The sequence below is a fragment of the Salvelinus namaycush genome, chromosome 25 (genome assembly GCF_016432855.1).
Source record: "Salvelinus namaycush isolate Seneca chromosome 25, SaNama_1.0, whole genome shotgun sequence".
In the NCBI taxonomy this organism is placed as follows: domain Eukaryota; kingdom Metazoa; phylum Chordata; class Actinopteri; order Salmoniformes; family Salmonidae; genus Salvelinus; species Salvelinus namaycush.
Window position 1 is genome coordinate 22,534,024 of NC_052331.1, and position 22,743 is coordinate 22,556,766.

Here is a 22,743-nt window from a genome sequence, read left to right on the forward strand (position 1 = left end):
GACTCAATTGGAACGCTGCATAGGCTCAATTGGAACGCTGCATAGACTCAATTGGAACGCTGCATAGACTCAATTGAAATGCTGCATAGACTCAATTGGAACGCTGCATAGGCTCAATTGGAACGCTGCATAGGCTCAATTGGAACGCTGCATAGGCTCAATTGGTACGCTGCATAGGCTCAATTGGAACGCTGCATAGGCTCAATTGGAACGCTGCATAGGCTCAATTGGAACGCTGCATAGACTCTGCATAGGCTCAATTGGAACGCTGCATAGACTCAATTGGAATTTACCTTTACATTTCTATCACACAATTAAATGCTTCAGCGATACAGATTTAACAGAGCCCTTCCTCCATGACCAAATCATAATTTGTATATAACTTGGCTTGAGGTTAAAAACGTCCTCCAGTGATTTTTGAACTTTTCCTCTTAAAAAGTGATATCCCAAATATAAATACAGTAAAGTACACACTAAAGGGTAAAGAAAATATGTTTTGAGGAAAATAATGTTTTTTTTGAGAACTGCAAACTTCAAGGAGTAGGGCATTGAAGGAGTTGGTCCTATGGAAATTTGTGATGTCATCGCGAATGAAAAGGTGAAAAGGAGGCTGGAGTGCCGGAAAGAAAATTATTGACTAAAGATAAGACGGCAGGTCAGGATTGTGTCCACTACTTGTGTCACAATAAGGTTGATGGAATGAGTTTTGGAGACACAATCTTAAATATTTGTTATTTGATGAGCTTCTCAACAATGCGCCCTGGAGAACTTGTGGAGGTCAGCAGGGCTATTAAACAGGACTGTGTATTTACCCAGCAAACAGATCTGTCACCAACAAGTTGTAAGATGACATAGGGAGGTGATAAAGCTGTTGACTGTGTTAATAGATAATAACAGAAAAAAACACACCGAGTTCATTTAGAAAATACTTTTTTTTTTTCATTTGAATTTATTTTGTTAGTTCAATTCCTATAGAAGGTGAGGGAAAATAATGGTCACACAAGGGTTTTCTTGAGCATAGTTTTCGGAAGTCACAGTGTTTTAGACATCGACAAAAAGAGTAATAACACTTCAATTCATTACATGAAGAAGGAAAGGCGAGGAAACTAAATATGGTGGACAGTGTCTGCCACACCTCTCCTTCATTTTCAAGTGAACCCTTCTCTCCAAAAAACAAAAATAAAACATAGGGTCTGTCTGAAACCCCCTCTACTCATTGTGGACAACACCCCCCCCCTCCCAAAAATAAAACATAGGCTGTCTGAAACCCCCTCTACTCATTGTGGACAACCCCCCCCCCCCTCCCCAAAAAAAAACATAGGGTCTGTCTGAAACCCCCTCTACTCATTGTGGACAACCCCCTCCCCCTTCCCAAAAATAAAACATAGGGTCTGTCTGAAACCCCCTCTACTCATTGTGGACAACCCCCCCTCCCAAAAATAAAAGCAAACAAACAAAAACAACTGCAACAATAGATATAATTATATATAATATATATTTACTCTTTAAAAATAGAACTTCAGTCTAGTGACTAACATCTGTACAAACTACAAAAATAAAATTTGTATATAAATAATTTATATGGCATGTCATACATTTGAAATAAAACTACAACACTATGCAGAACCCCCAACCCCTACCCTAGCACTCCTATAACTTACACCCTCATCTATTTCTGTATTGAAGCAGTGAATGAATGTCGGTTGTACTTGAAACATATATTTTTTTGTTTACTTCCAGAATGCACAGTAGCTACTTTATTTTTCTTTCATAACTCTATGTACAAAAGAAACCCAAGCTGACACTTAAATCTATTACAGTTCCCTGCATTTAAATTGGCAGTGATGTGACCAACTGAACGACCAACTTTGACCATAATACAAAGGTAAAAAATGAAATAACAAAATCACTGAAATGCTGGCTTGCATGAGGCCTACACAAACTAGAGAGAGAGAGCGAGAGAGAGACAGGGGAAGAGCATGTGACTGCACAGACTTCCTCCATGACACAGGAAGTGGGTCTTGGAGTAGTTGTCCTGTTCAAAATGCACTACCTAGTCAACAATTGCACAAGGTTGAAATAATGTCTACCACAACCATAAAGCAGCCCAAAAAATGTAAAACATATCTTTTTTTCCCTTTGCATTTGATTTAAATTCCCTTTCAGAATAAGATTGGGGAAACAACCAGCATTTGTCAAATATTACCCCCTAGACCCCAGTTAAGTTGGAGGACAAGGGGGGTGACAAAGTTGACCTTACCCAATGTACAGCTTAGATAAACTCAGGAAAGAAATAAAACACTTAACAGCTCCTTCAAGTAATAAAACATGTAGACTGCAAAATATCAACGAGACAATGAACATAATGCAACATGCCAGTGAGCTGGGACACAATGAACATAATGTAACATGCCAGTGAGCTGGGACACAATGAACATAATGTAACATGCCAGTGAGCTGGGACACAATGAACATAATGTAACATGCCAGTGAGCTGGGACACAATGAACATAATGTAACATGCCAGTGAGCTGGGACACAATGAACATAATGTAACATGCCAGTGAGCTGGGACACAATGAACATAATGCAACATGCCAGTGAGCTGGGACACAATGAACATAATGTAACATGCCAGTGAGCTGGGACACAATGAACATAATGCAACATGCCAGTGAGCTGGGACACAATGAACATAATGTAACATGCCAGTGAGCTGGGACACAATGAACATAATGTAACATGCCAGTGAGCTGGGACACAATGAATGATGCTCAAGAAACTTCAACCCAAAGTGACACAAGTCAAGTTGCTGACTGCACACAGACTTACAGAGCTACAGGTTAATTGAAATGGACAAATACATGGTAATATCTTAATGTACTGTCTGAACACAGGCATTATTCTGGATGAACAGCCCATGTATTATGGAAGAAGCCAAAGTGGGAGATTCTATTGTTTTGCTAAGTCTGTACATCATGCCACATTAGTAAATGAAGTACATATCTGGGGATTCTAAACGCAAAATAAAAACAGTGAAATTATGCTCTCAAACAAACACGACATATATCATATTTATGTCTAACTTTGAATATATATATACTGCGCTTATGCATTTCAAGAGGGAAGGTGTTGTGAAGGCACAATGGTTATTGTTAGAAGGAAAAAAGTATTTACTGAGCTTGTTTGTATTTATACAGTGCAATCATTATGATCATTATGTGTTGCAGAGCTTAATCAATAAGACGCCCTCCACCCTCAGCGTAAGAACATCTAGAACATCTAAAATGATTTCTCAACTTAGATCGGGGGAGGGGGGTACTGCAAATCATTTCCATTTTTTGAAGTGTAGCAGCAAAAAAACAAACACAATAACCTAATATCTTAACGTCTCACTTTTCTGAACTTTTTTACATATAGCACATCTTCTTAATCTATACAAAGGGAGGAAACCCCCCCCCAAATCATGTTGTACATCCAAGTTTTACACAAGAGAATACCCAAGTTATACAGTACTCTTTTAAATAGTTGTTTCCCTCTATTTAGTATTAAAATATATATTCATAAATTTATATATTCTTAAAATGACCTTTTTTAATATCTTTAAAAAAAAAAACCTCATCTGTGTGAGGTCTATGTACAGTTGAAAGTGAAAGGGCTGGGTATCGGGAGCTCCCAAGTGAGAGGCTGCCAGCCAGAGATGGATTCCAGACATAGGGGGCAGGGTGGGGTAGCAGGGTGTCTAGTAATCTTTGGCTGCCTGGATCCGTGGGCCAACTGGAACACAAGAATGAAGAAAGAGGACAGTGAGAACCATTGTTGAACAGCAGTCATAACTGCACACACAGAGACATACACAGACAGTGTATGAACAGAATGCTAATGTAAAAATGTGCTAATATAGCCTAATGTTGATCTACCATAAAATTAAAAGTCCAAGTATGTAAAATGGTGTTTTAGCTTCAGCATGAGACTCACCTTGTGCCTGGTTCGCCTGATGCTGGTTCTGTACAGATTCCAGGTCTTCAACCTCCAAGGATTCACGCTTGGAAGATTGGGTAGCTTTCCCACAAGATTGTGAAGTCCTCTTAATGTCCTCAAAACAGTCTGATTCACTGTCCACGTAGCCCTCGTGCATGTACCCATGGTAGGCCCCCGGCAAGCTGGGGTGCACAGCCACAGTCACAGAGGCTGTGGCCGTAACCATGGTAGTAACAGCACTACTGGGCGCGGTACCGCCATTATAGGCCGGCATCTTAGTCCTGTTCTGATGAGGCCCTCTGTTGGTCTGAGACCTGGGACCACAGTGATTAGTCCTCTCAGGACCCTGGGTCCTGTCACTGGGTAAATGTTGCCTCCTGGGTCCCTGGTCAGATTTGTAATCATGTTTGTTATCCCACTGCGTGAGTTGAGAGCTGACCGAAGTCACCACATTCAGAGAAGACTCATTTAAGAGATCTTTCTGAGGGGTTACGGTCGGGCCCTCTTTGAACGGTTTCACCACCTGGAAGAGCAGAACGATAATAGGCATGATAGATTACAATCATGATTTTCATTGTTAATAACAATGCAATGCACATATCATACTGTACTTGGGCAGTATCATGTATGAAGTAGCAACTATACAGTGGTGCTATCGTACCGTGAGTTTGGGGAAGCTGGGGTTCTTGCTGTCCTCCAGTAGTATATGAGAGGTAGGAGGGGTGATGTAAGGACTGCAGTCACAGTACTTATACTCCTCCCCAATTCCTGATGTGGTAGTCGTTTCAGAGTAATACTCAGAGTCCGACGACTCTGAGAAGGCCTGTTGTCGTGGGCCCTGTGGACCGTGTCCTCCGTAGTAGCCGTGGTGGGTCATGGGAGGGGGGAGGGGCTCCGGCGATGGGGTGGGCAGGCGGCTGCCGTTGTCGGCCGGGGTGACCTCCGGGGGTGGGCCCATGAGGGAGAGCAGCACGGGCAGCAGCACCAGTCCATTCAGGATCCCCAGCACGGTCAGAATAGCCAGCACCGCGAAGAAGTACCTGGAACACAACCAACACAGAAAGAACATTTAGTCACCAAGGCTCCTTCTCAGCGCCACCAGCACTCAGGAACAATAGTAAACAGGTGACATGAGGACACACTGGAAGGGAGAACATTGCAGAACTGGGGGTAGATAGAATCAGACCATGTCCCTCAAGCCCTATGTTTGCCTCTACTTTCCTCATTATTTTTCATTCCCTTTCCCCCCCTTCCCCTCGATTTCCTCTCTCCCTCTGTCCGTCCCTCTTTACTACTGGCAACTTGACAAGTTGGAAGAAAATTCCTGGGCTCCATCTTCTCCCTCTGGGAGCCCTCATCTATCTACAGCACTGCCACTTCCTGAAAATATGTGTTTACATTAGCCAGCAGATCCTACACGTCAGAAACGCTAGGGCCCTCCCTCCCCTGTCTGACTGCAGGCTGGGGAGAAGAAACGTGCCCCTCCTGGCCTCCGAGCTGCTGCTGCCGCTGCTGCTAATGTCATTTTCCCTTTAACAACTTAATATCCAAAGTCATTGAGCTCCAATTTCAGTGTGGCGAGGGCAAGGCACCTCTATGTTTATACTGGGCTGGCCAGTGGAGCCTGCCTGCTCTTCCTGCCTGCCGAGCCGCCTGCCTACGTCAGCCAAATCACATTACACCTCACAGACACTACATGAGAGAGATAGACAAGGCCTGCTGTTTGGATGTGTCCCAGAGCTACTATTCTTCCTATCCTGTTTTGTATTCAACGTCACTGCTGATTAGTGTGTGGAGTGGGCCACACATGATAGTAGAGATACAGGTAGTGTACATACAGTCAGTGTCCCTTTGTAATAAGAACAGAGAGGAAACCATATACTCAGTCTGGTATCTGAAGAGAACCAGAGTGGATGGGAAGCTGCTCTGGAAAAAAATGGTGTTTGTGTATTAAGGGCAGGGGGTAAATCAGATTCTCAACATGCTCCAACTAAAACAGCATTTGATGCTCCCAATGCTGTTGAGAGCCTCGTCTTTGTCTCTCTTGGAATTGTATGGAGCTGTTGTGGTTCCTAGCTCTGCCCTAAATGGTTGCGTGGTGAATGGTACTCTATAATGGGCTACAGAGCTGTGAGGTTGCCTGGGTTTCTGTGAGCCTCTCTGTGCTCTGAGGGAGGGCTGAGGTTGCCACAAGAAAGAGCGCATGAGAAAATTAGAGAGCACTCCACTTAAACACTAACAGAAAACAGAGAGCTCAGCTCTTTTAACTGCGGTCCAGACTTAAAGAGGTAAGAAAAAGAGAGTGGATTATGAAAAACAAGGACAAGGATAATAGCATTCTGGAACTTTCGTTCATCCCCGCCCCGACTCTACCACACCGGCTTCGTTCGTGTCACACCTCAGAAGGGAAGGTCATTCTTAAAGTTTGGTATAGCACTTGACTTTATTTGACCTTGTGCTCCTATTGCACTCTCCCATTTACTCTTCTACTATCCCTATGTCTGTATCTTTAACAAGGCAAATGGAGGCCTCTCTGTTTTACTCTGAGAATCTATCCCTCAACTTAACTTGTTATGACCAAATACTTCACCAAACATTTCAGTTCAGTCTTCTCAACCATGACCGACTTCAAAAAGACACACACGTGACTGGTCACTTCTTATGCCCCTGAAAGTAGTTTCAAATGAAAACACACATACCCTAAGGAAGAGTAGAAAACCAGATGAAACAGAAACCACCATCTCTGTTCACCTCTAGTTACCGTCCAACTCAACTCGTTAGATACTCGTTAGATACAACCACTCACTATAATAACTATCCTGCATCTGGGAAAAGGCAAGAAAAAAAGTAACTTGTTTATTTTACTAAGTCAACATTCCAAAAGTGGAGCTTGATTTATTTAAGGGGTAAAAGAAAGAGAGAGTACCTAAACTATCCACGGGCCTGGTTGGGTTAGACCTCCAGAGAAGACCTAGTGTTAGGAATTCTGTTGTTTATATAAACTGTAATCTTTTCCATTCGGTGTCAGGGGTTGGAAAGGGTGTCTCCTTTGGAGAGGGGCCGCTGAGCTCGCTGGGCTGTTTATCCACGGTACCACCGCCAGGAGATGTTTACAGCAATGTATTTATGCTACTCCCCAGCTAGAGGGACGGCTCTGCTCTCCTCTGCTACATCTAAACAGGACCTCCTAGTGTGAATGCCCTCCTCGTGCTGCCTGCTAGCCCACCACCACCACAACACTTAGTTCTCCAACCAAACATCCAAGCTCCACCACTATCCTAGAACCAGCCACCAGCCACCCTCCTCCCAACTCTCTATTCCTCACTCCTCTTTCTTCCCCACCCTGTTGTTCTTGTCCTTCTCTCGTCTCTTTTTCCTTCTCTCCATTTTTGGTGGGAAAACAATCCTTCCCAGTACCACCATGTTGCTTGACTCAAACACTTAGAGAAAGCTTGGAGCGTTTCTGCCAAAAAGCCACCCTGAGCGTATTTATATTTTCAATGTGCTGCCCTGCTTTCTCAGTTAGCGATTTTTATGTCATGGGCCTGTTTGAGGCTGTTGTCAAGGCTGTGGTTTAGTTTCAGCTGAGGCCAGATTCAGCTGAAAACATTGCTATTCGCTTTTTTCCACTGATGCATTTTGGCAGAGAAAAAATGACCATCCAACAGAAGCCAGAGGTCTTGGTTGGGAGTGAGGGTTGTGGTGGTGACTTCTGGTAGGGGTACAACTGACCAGTTCAAACCCGTTTTCTATTGTGGTGCCCTATTTGGGCACAAAAGCTTTCAACCAGATGATTGGCATGTTCACAGATTCTGTATGGAAATAGTATGTGTGTGTGTTTACATGCGTGTGTGTGTGCTCGTATGTGTGGTGTATGCATGTGTGCGAGTCACCACCACCCAGTGGGTAGTCAAACATTTACATGTTTACAAGCAGCTGTTCCACACCCTTGATGTTTTCTCCATTTGTTGTGCTATTAGGGTGGGGCCATTAGGGCGCTGGGGGAGGCAGGCAGGCAGCAGCACAAAGGACTGACAGACAGGACCAGGTGGGGGTCCGCATTCCCACCTGCATGCACCCCTGACCCCCCACCCACACTCCCTCGCCCAGGGGGAAACAGACAATTGTCTCCATGCATCAGCCCCCTCGGCCTACCCCTCAGCAACATAAACACAACAGCACCACTTCCTCCGTAAGGCAACATATGGACTGGGGGGAATGGGGGAATCTGCCCTGGCAGAAGTGAAGTCTCTCACACTCACCTCAGGATGAAGTCAAACTCGGAGCCAGCCAGCATGAGGACCCCTAACAGAGTAGAGATGGCCCCGTCAATCACAGGGGCAAACATGTGCTCCAGGGCCACCGCAGAACGCCTGTTCCTATTGCCTATGGCCGTCAGAAAGGCCTGGGGACAGGAGAGCGGACAGAGACAGGGTTAGGGTCAGGCTCTCCAGTAGAACAGACTCATGGGGAAAAAGTAGTAACTAGTGGCTACATCATCATTCCATCCCTGACAACACTTCTTATCTTCATTGACTTTGTTTTGTACCCTGCCCAATAGAGTCAGGAAGGTTTTTTACCAGTGCGATATGGACAGTGAACTCGACGCCGATGCCCACAGAGGCGATGAGGATGACCACTGGGATGGCACTGAGCTTGATGCCGATCAGGCCCATGATACCAAACAGCTCCACCGTCATCATGGCCAGGATGAAGACCTGAGGAGAGGAGCAAGGTTGGTTAGACACTGTCTCAAACTCTGGAGTCACAATGAAACACAACCATTGAAGTGTAGGTAAACGTGTTAGAGATGAAGAGAGACAAAGTTATGTCTTGCACCCACAACTCTCAGTGCCTATTTCCATAATACTATTAGATAAGAGTTAGGTCTTCACCCCACATAATTTTTGACCCTACATTCGGAAGGTTTTCACTGTCATCTGCACGGCATTGAATTACACTTAGGCCCTAGTCTCACTCTCCCTCCCTGGCTGCTCCCTCTTTCAAGGTTGCTGAGATGAGTGACAGTGTCAGACAAAATACAATATGGACTCTCACCGTTCCCCTTCTACTGCTTGTCATTCCTCCTGACACAATTTCACCACTAATTTACTTCTCTAGAAAAACATTATTTTTAATAAGATAGAGAGAGAGAGACTTTAAAAATCCTTAGCCTCGTGAACCTATGATATTTGCAGGGGTCCCAATTTGGTCAGGGTTAAATTGGAAATGATAAAACCCTGTTTTATTGCACGGCCACATATAGGCAGTGAAACTATAGAAGCTCCAGCTTAAAGAGAGACAATGTGACTGTGCACATGTTGGTCTGAAAGGACGCCCCCCCCTCTGTGTTTGGGAAGATTGTGCCGTCTGTCTTTCAGTAGGACTGACTACTTAAATAGTGAAATGAAATACATTTAAATTCCAACTGAAAGCTGTGCCACACTGACTGAACCACGCCACTACAGCCCCAACGGTCGGTCACGAGAGTCACCCTTCAGTGCGGTCTGACCAGGCGGGCGGCCCAGGGACCCTCCCCTCACGACCAGGCTGTGTGAAATGTTTCCCAGCCGCTGAGCTGACAGGCCATCTCCCCCCAGGCCTGATGGATGGGTTTAGCAGGCCAAGGTCGCGACTGGGCAGATCCGTCCTGTCCCCAATTTTTGACAAAGGGAGCTGGAGGTAAAGTCTTCAGCAGAGGCTTTGCATTTCCTTTTCTAAGACCGGCCGGGCCAGATTAGAATGACAAAGGCCTGGGGGGTGTGAGTAGCACCCCCCAGGCCAACCCGCCATGGGCCCTCCCCAGAGATGGGGCCTCCGCTCCCTCTGTGGCAGGGTTATTGAGCTGTGCTGAGGGAGGGAGGCCTGGAAGAAGGAGGAGGAGGAGAAAGAAGAGGAGGAGAAAGAGGAGGAGGGATGCTGAGCTGAGTGGACCTACAATGATGCCAGCAGTCCAGGGGTTGAGCAGGAGGATGGCACAGACCAGGAAGGTGCAGGCTAGCACCACGCTGACCGCCAGGAGGAACCAGTGTCGCAGGCCGATGTACTGCTCCCAGAACAGGAAGGGGTAACCGTTGGGGTAGTTGAGAACACCTTTACGGGTGAACTCCTCGCAGATGGTGCGCACACTCTCGATGCTCTCGATGAAGTCGGACGCCTGCCTCAGGCCGTTCAGATAGAAAGGGAACTGAGCAAACTCCAGGGGCTCCGCGGCAGGGACTGTGACAGATGAAGGAGAGGTTAGACACTCAGGTTCTCACATATTTTACAATCTGTTGTTAGTATCAACAATACCTTTACATTGAAGGAAAGATACACATGTCCTAGACCATTATGAACTTGGATCATGGTAGCAACTTGATTAAAAATGACTAATATGATTTTAAAGAGACGCCTACTTACTGCGCAGATTCTCTCCGGTGGTGTCATACTTGTCGTGGATCCACTCGCGAGGCTGAGGGTAGAAGTTACCCTGAGAGGCAGCATAGCCCAGAGGGTCATTGCTCACCCACACAGTCAGGTAGATATAGAAGACCTCTGGGTGAATCAGACCCTCCTCATTCATCAGACGACGAGAAGTCAGCTGGAGTAGACAGACAGAGAGAGACTGGGTTTAGCATTCGCAGTAGCAGGACTATACCTTCTAACATATTGAGGGGTGATTCAACCTAACCAGGAAATCCCATTGAGGTCAGAGCTGGGAAACGGAGTTCTATTGACATCAGTAGGGGCATGGCACTGTACACACCTGGTTGTAGTTGAAGGGGTCCTTCTTGGAGCCTGTCTGGATGAGCAGCTTGTAGGCCAGAACACCATCCTCAGTGCCGTTACGGTAGTTATCCCAGGTGATTCTGCCTGCCTCCCAGTCTGCATCGAAGGCAGCCTGCAGTCCTAAAGGAGAGAGAAAAAGAACACAGGACAGCACAGGGTTAGCCATCTCTGTCGGATCTACTTTTACCACTACATTCTCATGGTTATTATATCATATAGCTATTGACGGGGCCACAACATACGCCGATATGTTTTGAGTACTATGCTAGGAGTTATATTTTAGAGTAGTGAAAACATGATGGTAGACTGGCACATTTAGAATGAGTCATCAAATTAAAATAAGACGTTTTACAGAGTGTTCTGAATATCAACCTCCTACAATCACACACACACATCCAAAAACAGCAGCTCTGTTCCTCATGTGTATGGGCTGAATAAACTAACCAGCAAAGCCTTTCGTGTTTTCTAAATGACAAAGTCTGGCGCTGCAGCTAAAAACCAGTTCCACACAACCTTTCTCTAATTACAGGGAGATTCTGACTAGAAAGGAATAGCATAGAGGGAGGAGTGGAGAGAGAGAGTCTTTTATGCCACTCCAGTTCTCCATCGATTGAAGAGTTCAGTTCCTCATGTTTTGGAACGGCAAGCCTGGTTACCCACGGCCGACCCTCGATAGCTTAATATTAGCGTAATAGCTTAATATCCTGTACCGTAATACTTCCTCATGACTAGTCTAGGACCTCCAACAACATTAAGCCGGATGGAAGAGGCCAAAAGGTAACCTTTGGCCTTCCTACGATATCATCTGCCCTCCAGCCCTGCTGGATGGGGGTGAACTTTCACCGCCACAGGCTTTAACTCACCTCCCATCCACCTCCCATCCTCCACCTTTGTCCTTAGACTAAAGATAAACATCAAACCCCAGCCTGTCACTCCAAAGGACGTGACATCCCCAAACTCTCTACCTCAAGGGCAAGAAGCCACCGCAGACGGAGTTCCATTTCAAACACACACTGACTAACACTAGAATCACTATGGGGCTTCTGGAATGAAATAAAACAAGGTCTCCTTTAATTAAACTGTATTTACCTCTGAGCCAGTCTTGGAAATAGTGCAGCCACATCCGGGGCAGCTGCTGGTCGCTGTCCTTCACCACGTACTTGACCGAGATGAAGGAGTTATGCAGCTGTATGAGGAGACGCTGGGAGCATGCGTAGTCAAAGCCGTCCATGGTCACCAGGTACATGTTGTAGAAAGAGAAGTACTTGAACTGGGCGTTGATGAAGTCGTACTCCTTGGTGTCGCGGGGCACAATGTCGGTCAGGTAGAGTCCGTCATGGACCATGGTGGTTCCGTACAGGCTGAGTCCCAGGAGGGCCACGAAGAGGACCACGACCACCACCTTGCTCTCTGGCTTTAGGAGAAGAGGAGCGTACTTGTCCCGGGCGAAGCTTGACAGGTTCCAGCGGAAGAAGGGGAGTGGAACACACTCCCTGGCCTCCTTGGACTCATCCATCTGGGCCAGGAGGTCCCGGGTGGAGCTGGATGGGCTGAAGAGCTGGGAGCCGTAGGAGTCGGTGGGGGAGGGGGGAACAGGGGAGGAGGCCACCACCACAGAGGGAGGGCTGGTGGAGATCTGGGAGGTGGGGGGCAGGATGGTGACTATGTGCTGGCCTGCCGCGTCACACTGGGTGAAGGCCTGGACGGTGGTGGTGATCTGGGTGCTGGTAATGATGGTGGAGCCTGTGTAGGTTGTTGTAGTCTGGGTGCCAGGCGCATGGCTGTGGGTGGTGGTGGTGTTGTCGTTGGCATCGGAGAACTCCTGGGGTTGGATCTGGATGACCCGGGAGGAGCAGGGGCTGTAGAAACAACACAGGATGTCCAGACGCTTGTCCTCCCGACGGTGCAGGTCCAAACTCAGAATGGCCGGGAAGATGAGGAGCACCATGGCGAAGTTGAACACCACAATAATGGCCGCCTAGGGAAAGAGAGAGAGAGAGAGAGAGAGAGAGAGAGAGAGAGAGAGGGAGAGGGAGAGGGAGAGGGAGAGGGAGAGAGAGAGAGAGAGAGAGAGAGAGAGAGAGAGAGAGAGAGAGAGAGAGAGAGATACTGTTTAGGAGAGGGGCCAACCCTGTTCATGACTTTGCTCCAATGCTGCCACCCGACTCCACAGCTGCCTTCTTGAGCTCCACAAAAAAGGGCTCTACATTCAAGCTCTCTTGCTGTTTTAGTGCCTCGGATTCAGTCCCAGAAAGTAAAAGAAAACAAACAAAGTTAAAAAAACGCTCCCTAAATCACCAGCGAAAATAGTCAACAAGCCAGGGAACTGAGGGAGAGGAAAGGGGACTCCCAAGGCCGCTGCTGCTTTTAAGAGCATTGGGCTAGAAACCGAAAGGTCGCTGATTCGAATCCCAGAGCCGGCAAGTTGGAAAAATGTGCCATTCTGCCCATGAGCAAGGCAGTTGGACATCGATTAAGACAGCCCCCCACACCTCTCTGATTCAGAAGGGTTGGGTTAAATGCGGGAAGACACGTTTTGGTTGAATGCATTCAGTTGTGCAACTGATTAGGTATCCCCCTTTCCCTCTGCGTGTCTGTGCAGAACCCCTCCTACCTCCCTACTCTATCACCCTGGGGCTGACATTATAGTTGGTATGGTTTCACTGCACCACAGACCACCCAGGGGGAGGCGGGTAGATCACAGAGCTAGAGGCTGACGGCCCAGTGATATACTGATCCACTCCCTCCTCTGATTATTTCCACCCTCCCCACCTGAGAGAGAGAGCGAGAGAGAGAGAACAGGAGAAAGAGAGAGAGAGCGAGAGAACAGGAGAAAGAGAGAGAGGGAGAAAGGGAGAAAGAAAGAGAGAGAGAGAAAGGGAGAGAGAGGGAGGGAGAAAGGGAGAAAGAGAGAGAGAGTGAGATAAAGGGTGCAGTGAGCAATAAAAAGAGGAAGAGAAAAGAACAAAGACAGCCCCCCTTAATAAATGTCACTTCTAAAAAAGCCTGTAGCCCAATTTTTTTTATGTGTGTCTCCTTCAGCGGGGTGCTTGGCACTCCTGGTTCCATGGCAGAGCTAGGCAGTGTAAACAGTGGGGCATACAGCACAGTCTAGTACCTGCAGAGAGAAGGCACGCAGTGCTGGGATGGGGACCAGGGCTGCCATGAAGAAGGCGATCATGTTGTTGATGGAGGTGAGCGCTACACTGGTGCCAGTCCTCCTCAGGCAGTCCCCTGTCCTCTCCTGCAGGGGTAAACCAAAACACAGCCAACGGTTAGTGCCAGGCCAGCCAGAGTACAAGAATATAAGTATTTGTTGTCATTCTAACTAATATAACTAAGTATGTGTCACAAATGGCACCCTATTCCCTATATAGTACACTAATGTTGACCAGAGCCATGATTTTGGGACAGAGACTAAGTATGAGGTTACAGTGGATCTACAGGTGATTGAACTAGGGGGCTTGGGGAGTGGAGGTAGCTAGCTTACCTTAAAGGGGATGTTGATGCCAGTCTCAGTGAAGGAGTGGGCCAGAAGGAACATGTCATCCACACCGATCCCCAGAGCCAGGAAGGGGAGAACCTGTGTGGTGGCAGCGTTAAAGGACAGGCCCAACAGAGAGCACAGCCCCAGGCCAGCTGCCACAGACAGAGCCACCAGGAGCACGCCAGCCAGCCCCACGGCCCCCTGGGACTTGGCACAGTCCCAACGGAGCATGGTCACACAGGCATAGGCCAGCTAGAATAGGACGGGAGAGAAGAGAGAGGGTGAGGATTTGAACTTTGAACTCAGCACAGGCGATTAGGCATCCGAACTGAACCACTGATATCAATGATGAACCTACAGTAGAGAGAGTCGGTTACTACTTCTTACCATGAGCAGGTAGCCTCCAGCCACCCGGATGACACTGATATCAGAGAAGGACTTCATGATGTCGTTGAGGGTGGTGGTGGAGAATGCGTGGATCTCTGAAGTGGAATTCTGGGGGATACTGCCATGAGCCACCTGGGGGGAAGAAAAATCAAATAACTTTATTTTAAATGAGGTGAGGGTGAATTATAGAATTAATTAATTTATATTATAAGCCAGTAGTAGTGATCTAGTTTGATCAGGGCATACCCATAACTTCCTATTTTGGGCCAACAACACACAAACAAGATATAGGTGAGCCCCTATGAAGCTTGATAAATAAGGACTACAGATGCCAGAGAGCAAGGGTCAAGGGGATCAAATGAGATCACGTGGTCTCTCAAGCTACTCCATCAGCACCATGAATGGCCGACAACCTTAGGGGAACCCAACACCCTGCACTTTGTTTTTACAGTGACCCTCTCCTCATCTCCCGTTCACTCTCTCCCTCTTCTCCTCTCTTGCGAGCGGGCATTGGTGGAAGCATGACCCTCCCACTCCTTCAGTCAGCATGCTGGATGTCAGCTATCACAAAAACAGCTTGTTCCTATAACTGGTAGTCTGTCAGTGGCCTCCTTGGAGGACTCTGTTTACTAGGCAGTTGAGGATTGATGGAATTCAGGTAGAGGTTGCAGTCCCTGGGCCAAAGCCAGTCCTCTACGCATGTGGTAGGTAAACAGCATGACTCAAATTTAAAGGTGTAGGGAAAAACAAGCCAACCTGAGGCCAACCTAAAGAACGCTCTATGATTTGTTCTCTGATTTCTTATTTGCCGGCATATTACTCAAACGGGTCAAGACAGGTTGGTGAAAGGTGCAGGCGGCAGAGGCGGGGCGCTAGGGTCCAGAAACATAGGCTTCATACCAAATGGCATCCTATTCCCTATATAGTTTGATACTTTTGACCAGGTGTAGTGCACTAATGAGTGTAACACTTTTGACCCATACATACCTCTACAAACTTCCTTTGCCAGGACTCCAGGATGGCGGTGGCCTTGTCCTCGTTCCAGTTGATGTCATGGATCTCATAGTCGTCCTTAAAGTGCTCGTAGAGCTGCTTGGGGCTCATCAGGAGAAACATGGTCTGGAGGGCCTCCGCACTGCAGGAGGCAGAGAGAGAGAGACTCCGTCAAACGCCTGCAGCCAAGTGAGCTCAGGCCACACCGAGTCATGTTCCCCACATTCAAAACCCCCCAAATAGTACAGAAAAATGTTATGAGTCCTCTTGTCTCGGCTGTCATAGATATTACATACTCTGATCTGTGGCATATAAACCAAAAGGTGGTTGTATACAGCGTACGTGGAGAAACGGGTGGAGAATTCAGCTGTTGGCTAGTGTTTCTGAATGCAGATACAGGCTCTATTGCCTGAACGGGTGAAAGCAGGTGTCTTGATGCCTTTTTTCACAGCGAGCACAGATGGCCCTGAAGGCAACTTGGCACCGATGTGAGAGTTGTGGTGTTAAAAATGTGAATGAGATTATCGTAAATCATATCATAGAAAAAACTCTGTGGCTTTAAATGAATGTATCCCTCCCTCCAGATTTGCCAGGGTCGTCATCTGGGCAGAGGCCCAACACTGTCAATCCATTCATATTTGTGCTGTGGTTTTAAATTCAATTGAAATAAAATAAATCCTTCATAATACATAACAGAGCCCAGGAAACGTGTCTTACATACATATGGCAGTATATCAAGATGTTTTACATATCCTTAGCATTAGAAATGTGTGGTAGTATACTCTTGTATTTGGAATTATCTTTGGCGTCCCCTTTTTCATTCTCTGACTTAAAGGAGATGCTGCCATTTTTTCCCACTCCTCTCCACAACAAATCTGTCTTTAGTTTATGTGGCTGTCGATCATGTTTGATTGATCTGTCCTACGCAGGGGTCAGAGGAGGAAACTGATCCTGCTTCATGCGAGGCATTCCTCGGATGTGTGAGGTTCTTAGGAGTCAGAGGCATTCCTCGGATGTGTGAGGTTCTTAGGAGTCAGAGGGATTCCTCAGATGTGTGAGGTTCTTAGGAGTCAGAGGGATTCCTCAGATGTGTGAGGTTCTTAGGAGTCAGAGGGATTCCTCGGCTGTGTGAGGTTCTTAGGAGTCCGAGGCATTCCACGGCTGTGTGTGTGAGGTTCTTAGGGAGTCAGAGGCATTCCTCGGATGTTTGAGGTTCTTAGGAGTCAGAGGGATTCCTCGGATGTATGAGGTTCTTAGGAGTCCGAGGCATTCCTCGGCTGTGTGAGGTTCTTAGGAGTCCGAGGCATTCCTCGGCTGTGTGAGGTTCTTAGGAGTCCGAGGCATTCCACGGCTGTATGAGGTTTTTAGGAGTCAGAGGGATTCCTCACTGCTAGCTAGGCCCTCCCTGCACTGGCTCCACTTCATTCACTCGCCCTCAATCCTCCCCTGGCCCTGGTGTACACCCCCTCCCCCTCTTACCTCTGCAAAGCATTCTGGGTGTCCTTGACCCGGCCGCCCAGGATAAGCTCCTCCTGCCAGTGCATGAACTTTTTGGAGAAGCCGTGGCAACCGCCTTGGAGCCGCCCGGCAATGTCAGGACTCTGTGGAGGGAGACAGACAGGCAGGCAGGGCCAACAGTTAGCTTATTTAACAACCAGGCACATTGGGCTCACTAAAATACCCTCTTCTTTAAAAGAGAGGGAGAGTGGTGGTGGAAGGAGATAGAGACGCAGAGATGGAGAGGTGGAAGGGAGATAGGGGTACTGTGGCGCAAGCTTACCTCTCTCAGGTCCTTGTTGGGGGCGCTGAGGGGGCACTCGGGGTCGTTGGGGTCCAGGCAGGGGCGGTTCATGTAAGCGTGACCCACCTGGGCCTTGTCCAGCATTTCCCTGAAGCCCTCCAGACTGGTGAACTGGCTGAGCTCCTCCATCAGCTTCAGAGGGTCCAGGTTCATCCACTGGATGTCAGGCATCCCCCTGTAGAGGAACAGAGAAACATACAGGCTCAGAAGGAGTCGCAGGGCACAGTAGAGAGATGCCATGGACATAGCAATCTGCATCACTGCATGTCTTTATATACAGTCCTATCCAGTGCAGTTCAGCTGTGCTCTTTCTGCAGAACCTTCTCCATCTTCCTTTTCCTTTCCTCCTCCAGCTGCACCCCATGCCACCGTTCCTACACCTCCAGACTTCCCTGCCTTCCTGTATGCCATTGGCTGGTTCTGGTCTTGCCCTGCCTCTGCCGGACTCTCCCTGGTGGCGAGGAGCTGCAGATGCTGCGTTTATAAAGTAGCGTTTATTATCCTGTTACACGGGGCCACAATGCAGAGGGAAAGGCACGGCGGCAGGCTGCTCGCTCCTATTTCTTAACTTTGTGCATCAAGTCATAACAATTACCTCTGTCTCGCAGACATCTTGATAAGGCTGCAGTGGAGCAGTGAGAGGGCTGGCTGGCTGGTGGCTGAGCTGAGCAGGGAGCCTGTCTGTGTGCTCTCTCTGCTGGGAGGCCGGGCTGATTGCCTGCCTGCCTCTCACACTGTTTAGTGGTGTGATGTTCACAGAGCCTTTCAAAAGGCCTAATCCTGAGGCCTTTCGCTGCTGCTGCCTTTGGGTCCTCCTCCCATGCAAAATTTATAATTTGCCCCAAAGAGCAGGCAATTATATGGCCTGAGGGATAATGCTTCACCAAGTGGGTTATATATTTGCCATGAGACATCTTTAGATTATTGTAACAAATAAATGGTACAATTTTAACACAGGACAAAGTCAAAAAGATTTTGATGATCATCTACAGCACCTGACTACTCCAGAAAATGGAGACATTACGACCTATGCAGCCGAGGCCAAGACAAAGTCAACTTTGTACAGTGCGCTAACTCAGTGGCTCCCACCAATACAAGGAGAGTACTTGTCAAGAGGAAGCACCCTCTGCTTTACAAGATTGCCCTTGTGACATCTATATCATATCACATTACCCATAATACACCAGACAACGGGAAATGGCCTCGGCTGCATAGGTCGTAATGTCTCCGTTTTCTGGAGTAGTCAGGTGCTGTAGATGATCATCAAAATCTTTTTGACTTTGTCCTGTGTTAAAATTGTACCATTTATTTCTTACAATAATCTAAAGATGTCTCATGGCAAATATATAACCCACTTGGTCGATATTATGTTCTAATTTGACATTCTCGCACCTCCAAAAAATCCAATAATCAAACTATATTAAAAAATGTGAACACAAAAACTAGAACTCAGAACATTACAAGTCATAAAATAATGTTGTACCAATCATATAAAAAGTATATATATTTTTTTTTTATCTAGATACTTCGAGGCCATTTACTTTACTTTTTTGGTAGAGAGAGAGAAAGGAATCCCCGAAGTGTCCTAACTCTGGGCCCAACCTCACTCCAATGATTCATGAAGAGAGTGGCTTCAAATAAAGCTGCTAGTCTCCCATTCCCACATACCAAGCGCCTTTGCTCCTGCTTGCAAAGAGAGGCTCCTTTATCTGCTATTTTTTGCTTGAGTGAACCGGCCTAGGCCCTTTTGTTTTTCCATAGATTGCTGCTCTTTGTTCTCTAAAGATTTTTTTCTCTCTCTCCCTCTCCCTCTCTCTCTCCCTCTCCCTCTTTTTGCATTAAACTCGGCTGAACTGAAGCGGAAGCTAGAGGGGACATTAGCCTCAGTGGCCAGGCCACCCCCAGCTCTCTTCAGAGCAGCAAAAAGAAACAGCAAATAAATAACAACAAAGACATTTTTAAGAACATATTTCAACACTGTGATTTAGGGGAATACTTGTGGATCTGTGATCATCAAAGGCTCTTCCCTACTCTCTCCTCTCACACTACACGAGAGAAAGCGCGAGAGAGAGAGAGAGAGAGACAGAGACAGAGAGAGAGAGAGAGAGAGAGCGAGAGAGAGCTGCTTGCTGGGTGAAAACAGGAGAAAACACTGTTTGTTGCTCAATGTGCAGGCATGTGGCTGCAGAAAACTAGTTTCAAAACCAGACTCTCAAATTGAACTATTGGTTTTAGTAGAATTTATAATCAAACTTTTTGATACGCAGAAAGTGAAAGAAAATTAAGTAATTTTACTATCAATTTAGAGAGAATTAGCAAGGAATATGATAAAAAGCATCGTAAAATAACCAAACCACTGTTAATTTATTATACGCTCTTTGGGGACCAAGACTTGAATAATGCACTTTTTATTTGTTGGACAACTTACAGCTCGGAGCCCGGGCGATTACCATGAGAATGCACAGTGTTACTCGTTGCTGACAAAGCTGAGCCCCCCTCCAGGGCCCCCTCACTGATGGACACTCACTTGTAAACGGAAAGAATGCTTACCATTGTCTGACCCAAAGGCTCCCCTGCCCCCCTTTACCAACCCACCCAGTAGCAGCCATCTCTCCCTCCCTCCTTCTCCCTGTCCCCTTTACCAACCCACCCAGTAGCAGCCATCTCCTCTCTCCCTCTCCCTGCCCCCCTTTACCAACCCACCCAGTAGCAGCCATCTCCTCCCTCCCTCCTTCTCCCTGCCCCCCTTTACCAACCCACCCAGTAGCAGCCATCTCCTCCCTCCCTCCTTCTCCCTGCCCCCCTTTACCAACCCACCCAGTAGCAGCCATCTCCTCCCTCCCTCTCCCTGCCCCCCTTTACCAACCCACCCAGTAGCAGCCATCTCCTCCCTCCCTCCCTCTCCCTGCCCCCCTTTACCAACCCACCCAGTATCAGCCATCCCCTCCCTCCCTCCCCTTTACCAACCCACCCAGTATCAGCCATCCCCTCCCTCCCTCCCCTTTACCAACCCACCCAGTAGCAGCCATCTCCTCCCTCCCTCTCCCTGCCCCCCTTTACCAACCCACCCAGTAGCAGCCATCTCCTCCCTCCCTCACTGTCCCCTTTACCAACCCACCCAGTCGCAGCCATCCCCTCCCTCCCTCCCTCTGTCCCCTTTCCATGAGGGCCTTCCCCTGCTCGGCTGGGGGACTGTGTGTGCGTGTCAGTGTGTGTGTGTGTGTGCGTGTGTGCTGGGGTTAGCCCCCTCACGGCTACGACGACAGGAAAAGCATAGGTGACGACTGAAGTAGGCCTCTTCCTAACAACAGGGCTAACCGGCTCTTTAGTCAAAGCTTAATGTTAGGTTATTACCGCCACCACTGTAGGTTATTGCTGCCGCCACTGTATTGGATCCAAACTAAAGCCTCTTGTTATGAAGAGTGTGGGAGAACCAGGAGGTCAATTGAGATTTTGTAGCCAAGTCACATTCCCTGGCCCCTGCCAAACCCAACGTATGAATAAGGTGAAAGAGGCCAAGCTAGCTGGGCACGGGCCCTAACGTAACTCTAATACTGGGATTCAAAATAGCTGACTCGTATAAACACTAAAACACATTCTGTATTTCCAAGCAATATGGAAGAAAACAATTTGCATCATTTGAAGAACAATTATTCTGGAACTTACGGTAAGTATGCTGACCCCCCCTGGAGCTTTGCACCTTCCCAGAAACAGTCCAGTGGGGTAACAATCATACAGGGGAACAGCTTGTCAATCATCTGCAAACCATGGATACATTCATCAGTTATTATGCAAACTATCAAGAGTACATAATACAGAATAAAAACATACATGTTAATAGTCATGGACAAAAAATTACAGACCGGGATATTTCCTTTAAAAAAATATCGGCTTACCCTTTCAATCATGACATTTTCTATGATAGGGACACCAGATTTGTAGCAGATTTTATTGAGATCCCATGATCTGAGGAGAGAAGACATACAGAACATGAAATATATGAGCCCAGACAACCCCCTTTTCTTTAGCTGTGACGTAATCCCCAGTGATCCCATGGGTCTACCTACTTTCCAAACAGAGACACCTGGACCTTGCTGGCCGAGAGCGCTGCCTCCAGGTGAAGCAGCAAAGCACCCTGGGTCAGAATGTTAGTCCCTTCCTGTTTGGGGGTTTGTATGAGCATCTGTGATGTGAACACAGACTCCTCTCCCTGTTTCTCCTTGGTGTAGCGCAGCTCCCGACTCACTCGGCTACCGGCTAGAAGAGAGAAGAAGAGAGATGGAGAGGGGGGATTGGGTTATAGACTCATCTCATCTCCCACGTATATAAGAGCTATCGGGTTATTTATGTTCATTGCGCTGCAATGTGGCAAGACAGCTGAGCCTCATTACCACTGCAGAGGAAGCATGACGCAAGTTGACACGTCAATCAACAGAGAGAGTGAAGAACAGAAAGGTCCACAGATTGTACAGTTCTAGAAATATACCCTTTTAAAGACTCACAGTTTTAAGATTCACAGTTTAATTTAATAGCAACCAGGGTAGTGGGAAAAAAGTCATCAATTAGGCTGAGTTTCACATTTTCAACTTTCTGCCTACCCCTCCCGACTCTCCAAGACTTAGATTCTAAATAGATGTGTAGTTCAAACCAGAGTCCTTGGCATGGGTCCAAGTGATACAGAGACCACAGCAGAGCGAGAGAGAGGGGTGGAGAAATGGAGAGAGAGAGACGGGGAGAAATCTGCTGATTATGACTATGCACAGCTCATATTATTATCAGACTAGTGCAACAAGCATTGCAGACACACACAAACAAGTTCAGAGTTGGCTCCCTGCATTGAAATGAGTGTTGCGTGAGTGTAGTGAATGCAGTACATACACATGAACACAGATTGGCCAACACCCTTGCCAATGTTGGTTTTGAAGGCACTTCAGACACAAAACGTCTAGCCAAGAGAAATGAGTCAAAGCTTCTCATTGGCTCCCTCTGTGAAGCAGATGTGTCCTGTTAGGGAAATCCTCCTCACTGTGCCCAAACCCCATCACTAACAACATGGCACGACACAGAATGGCAGCACCACCATCCCCAGTTTCACAGTCTGTTTCACCTGGGGCTTGAATGTGTAAGAAACTGAAACAGCCAAAAACACAGCCTCTAGCCTAGACAGTCGGTTTCAGTAAAAAACGAAGGCACGATATGCTATCCATTCTTTACAGCAAACTTCCACCATACCAGAACTAACCCATCAGAGAAGGAGAGGGAGAAACTAGGAGAGAGAAAGAACAAAAGGTGGTGCCAGGGTTGGATGAGGGAGAACAACGAG

General features: G+C 47.3%; 1 protein-coding gene across 1 annotated transcript in view; it reads right to left on the minus strand.

Moving 5' to 3' along the window:
- Positions 1–3,643: 3,643 nt before the first annotated feature.
- LOC120020082 (protein patched homolog 1-like) overlaps positions 3,644–22,743 on the minus strand; it is a 29,542-nt gene continuing 10,442 nt past the window's right edge. Inside the window, exons 3-20 of the mRNA XM_038963520.1 lie at positions 21,488–21,677; positions 21,317–21,386; positions 21,087–21,178; positions 17,400–17,595; positions 17,099–17,220; positions 15,614–15,761; positions 14,627–14,758; positions 14,243–14,491; positions 13,871–13,996; positions 11,842–12,730; positions 10,730–10,872; positions 10,384–10,564; positions 9,920–10,200; positions 8,562–8,699; positions 8,244–8,386; positions 4,643–5,021; positions 3,979–4,504; positions 3,644–3,777 (exon numbers count right to left, since the gene is read on the minus strand). Of these exons, the coding sequence (XP_038819448.1) occupies positions 3,743–3,777; positions 3,979–4,504; positions 4,643–5,021; positions 8,244–8,386; positions 8,562–8,699; positions 9,920–10,200; positions 10,384–10,564; positions 10,730–10,872; positions 11,842–12,730; positions 13,871–13,996; positions 14,243–14,491; positions 14,627–14,758; positions 15,614–15,761; positions 17,099–17,220; positions 17,400–17,595; positions 21,087–21,178; positions 21,317–21,386; positions 21,488–21,677 (4,040 nt within the window). The 3' untranslated portion in view covers positions 3,644–3,742. The remainder of the gene's footprint in view (positions 3,778–3,978; positions 4,505–4,642; positions 5,022–8,243; positions 8,387–8,561; positions 8,700–9,919; positions 10,201–10,383; positions 10,565–10,729; positions 10,873–11,841; positions 12,731–13,870; positions 13,997–14,242; positions 14,492–14,626; positions 14,759–15,613; positions 15,762–17,098; positions 17,221–17,399; positions 17,596–21,086; positions 21,179–21,316; positions 21,387–21,487; positions 21,678–22,743) is intronic.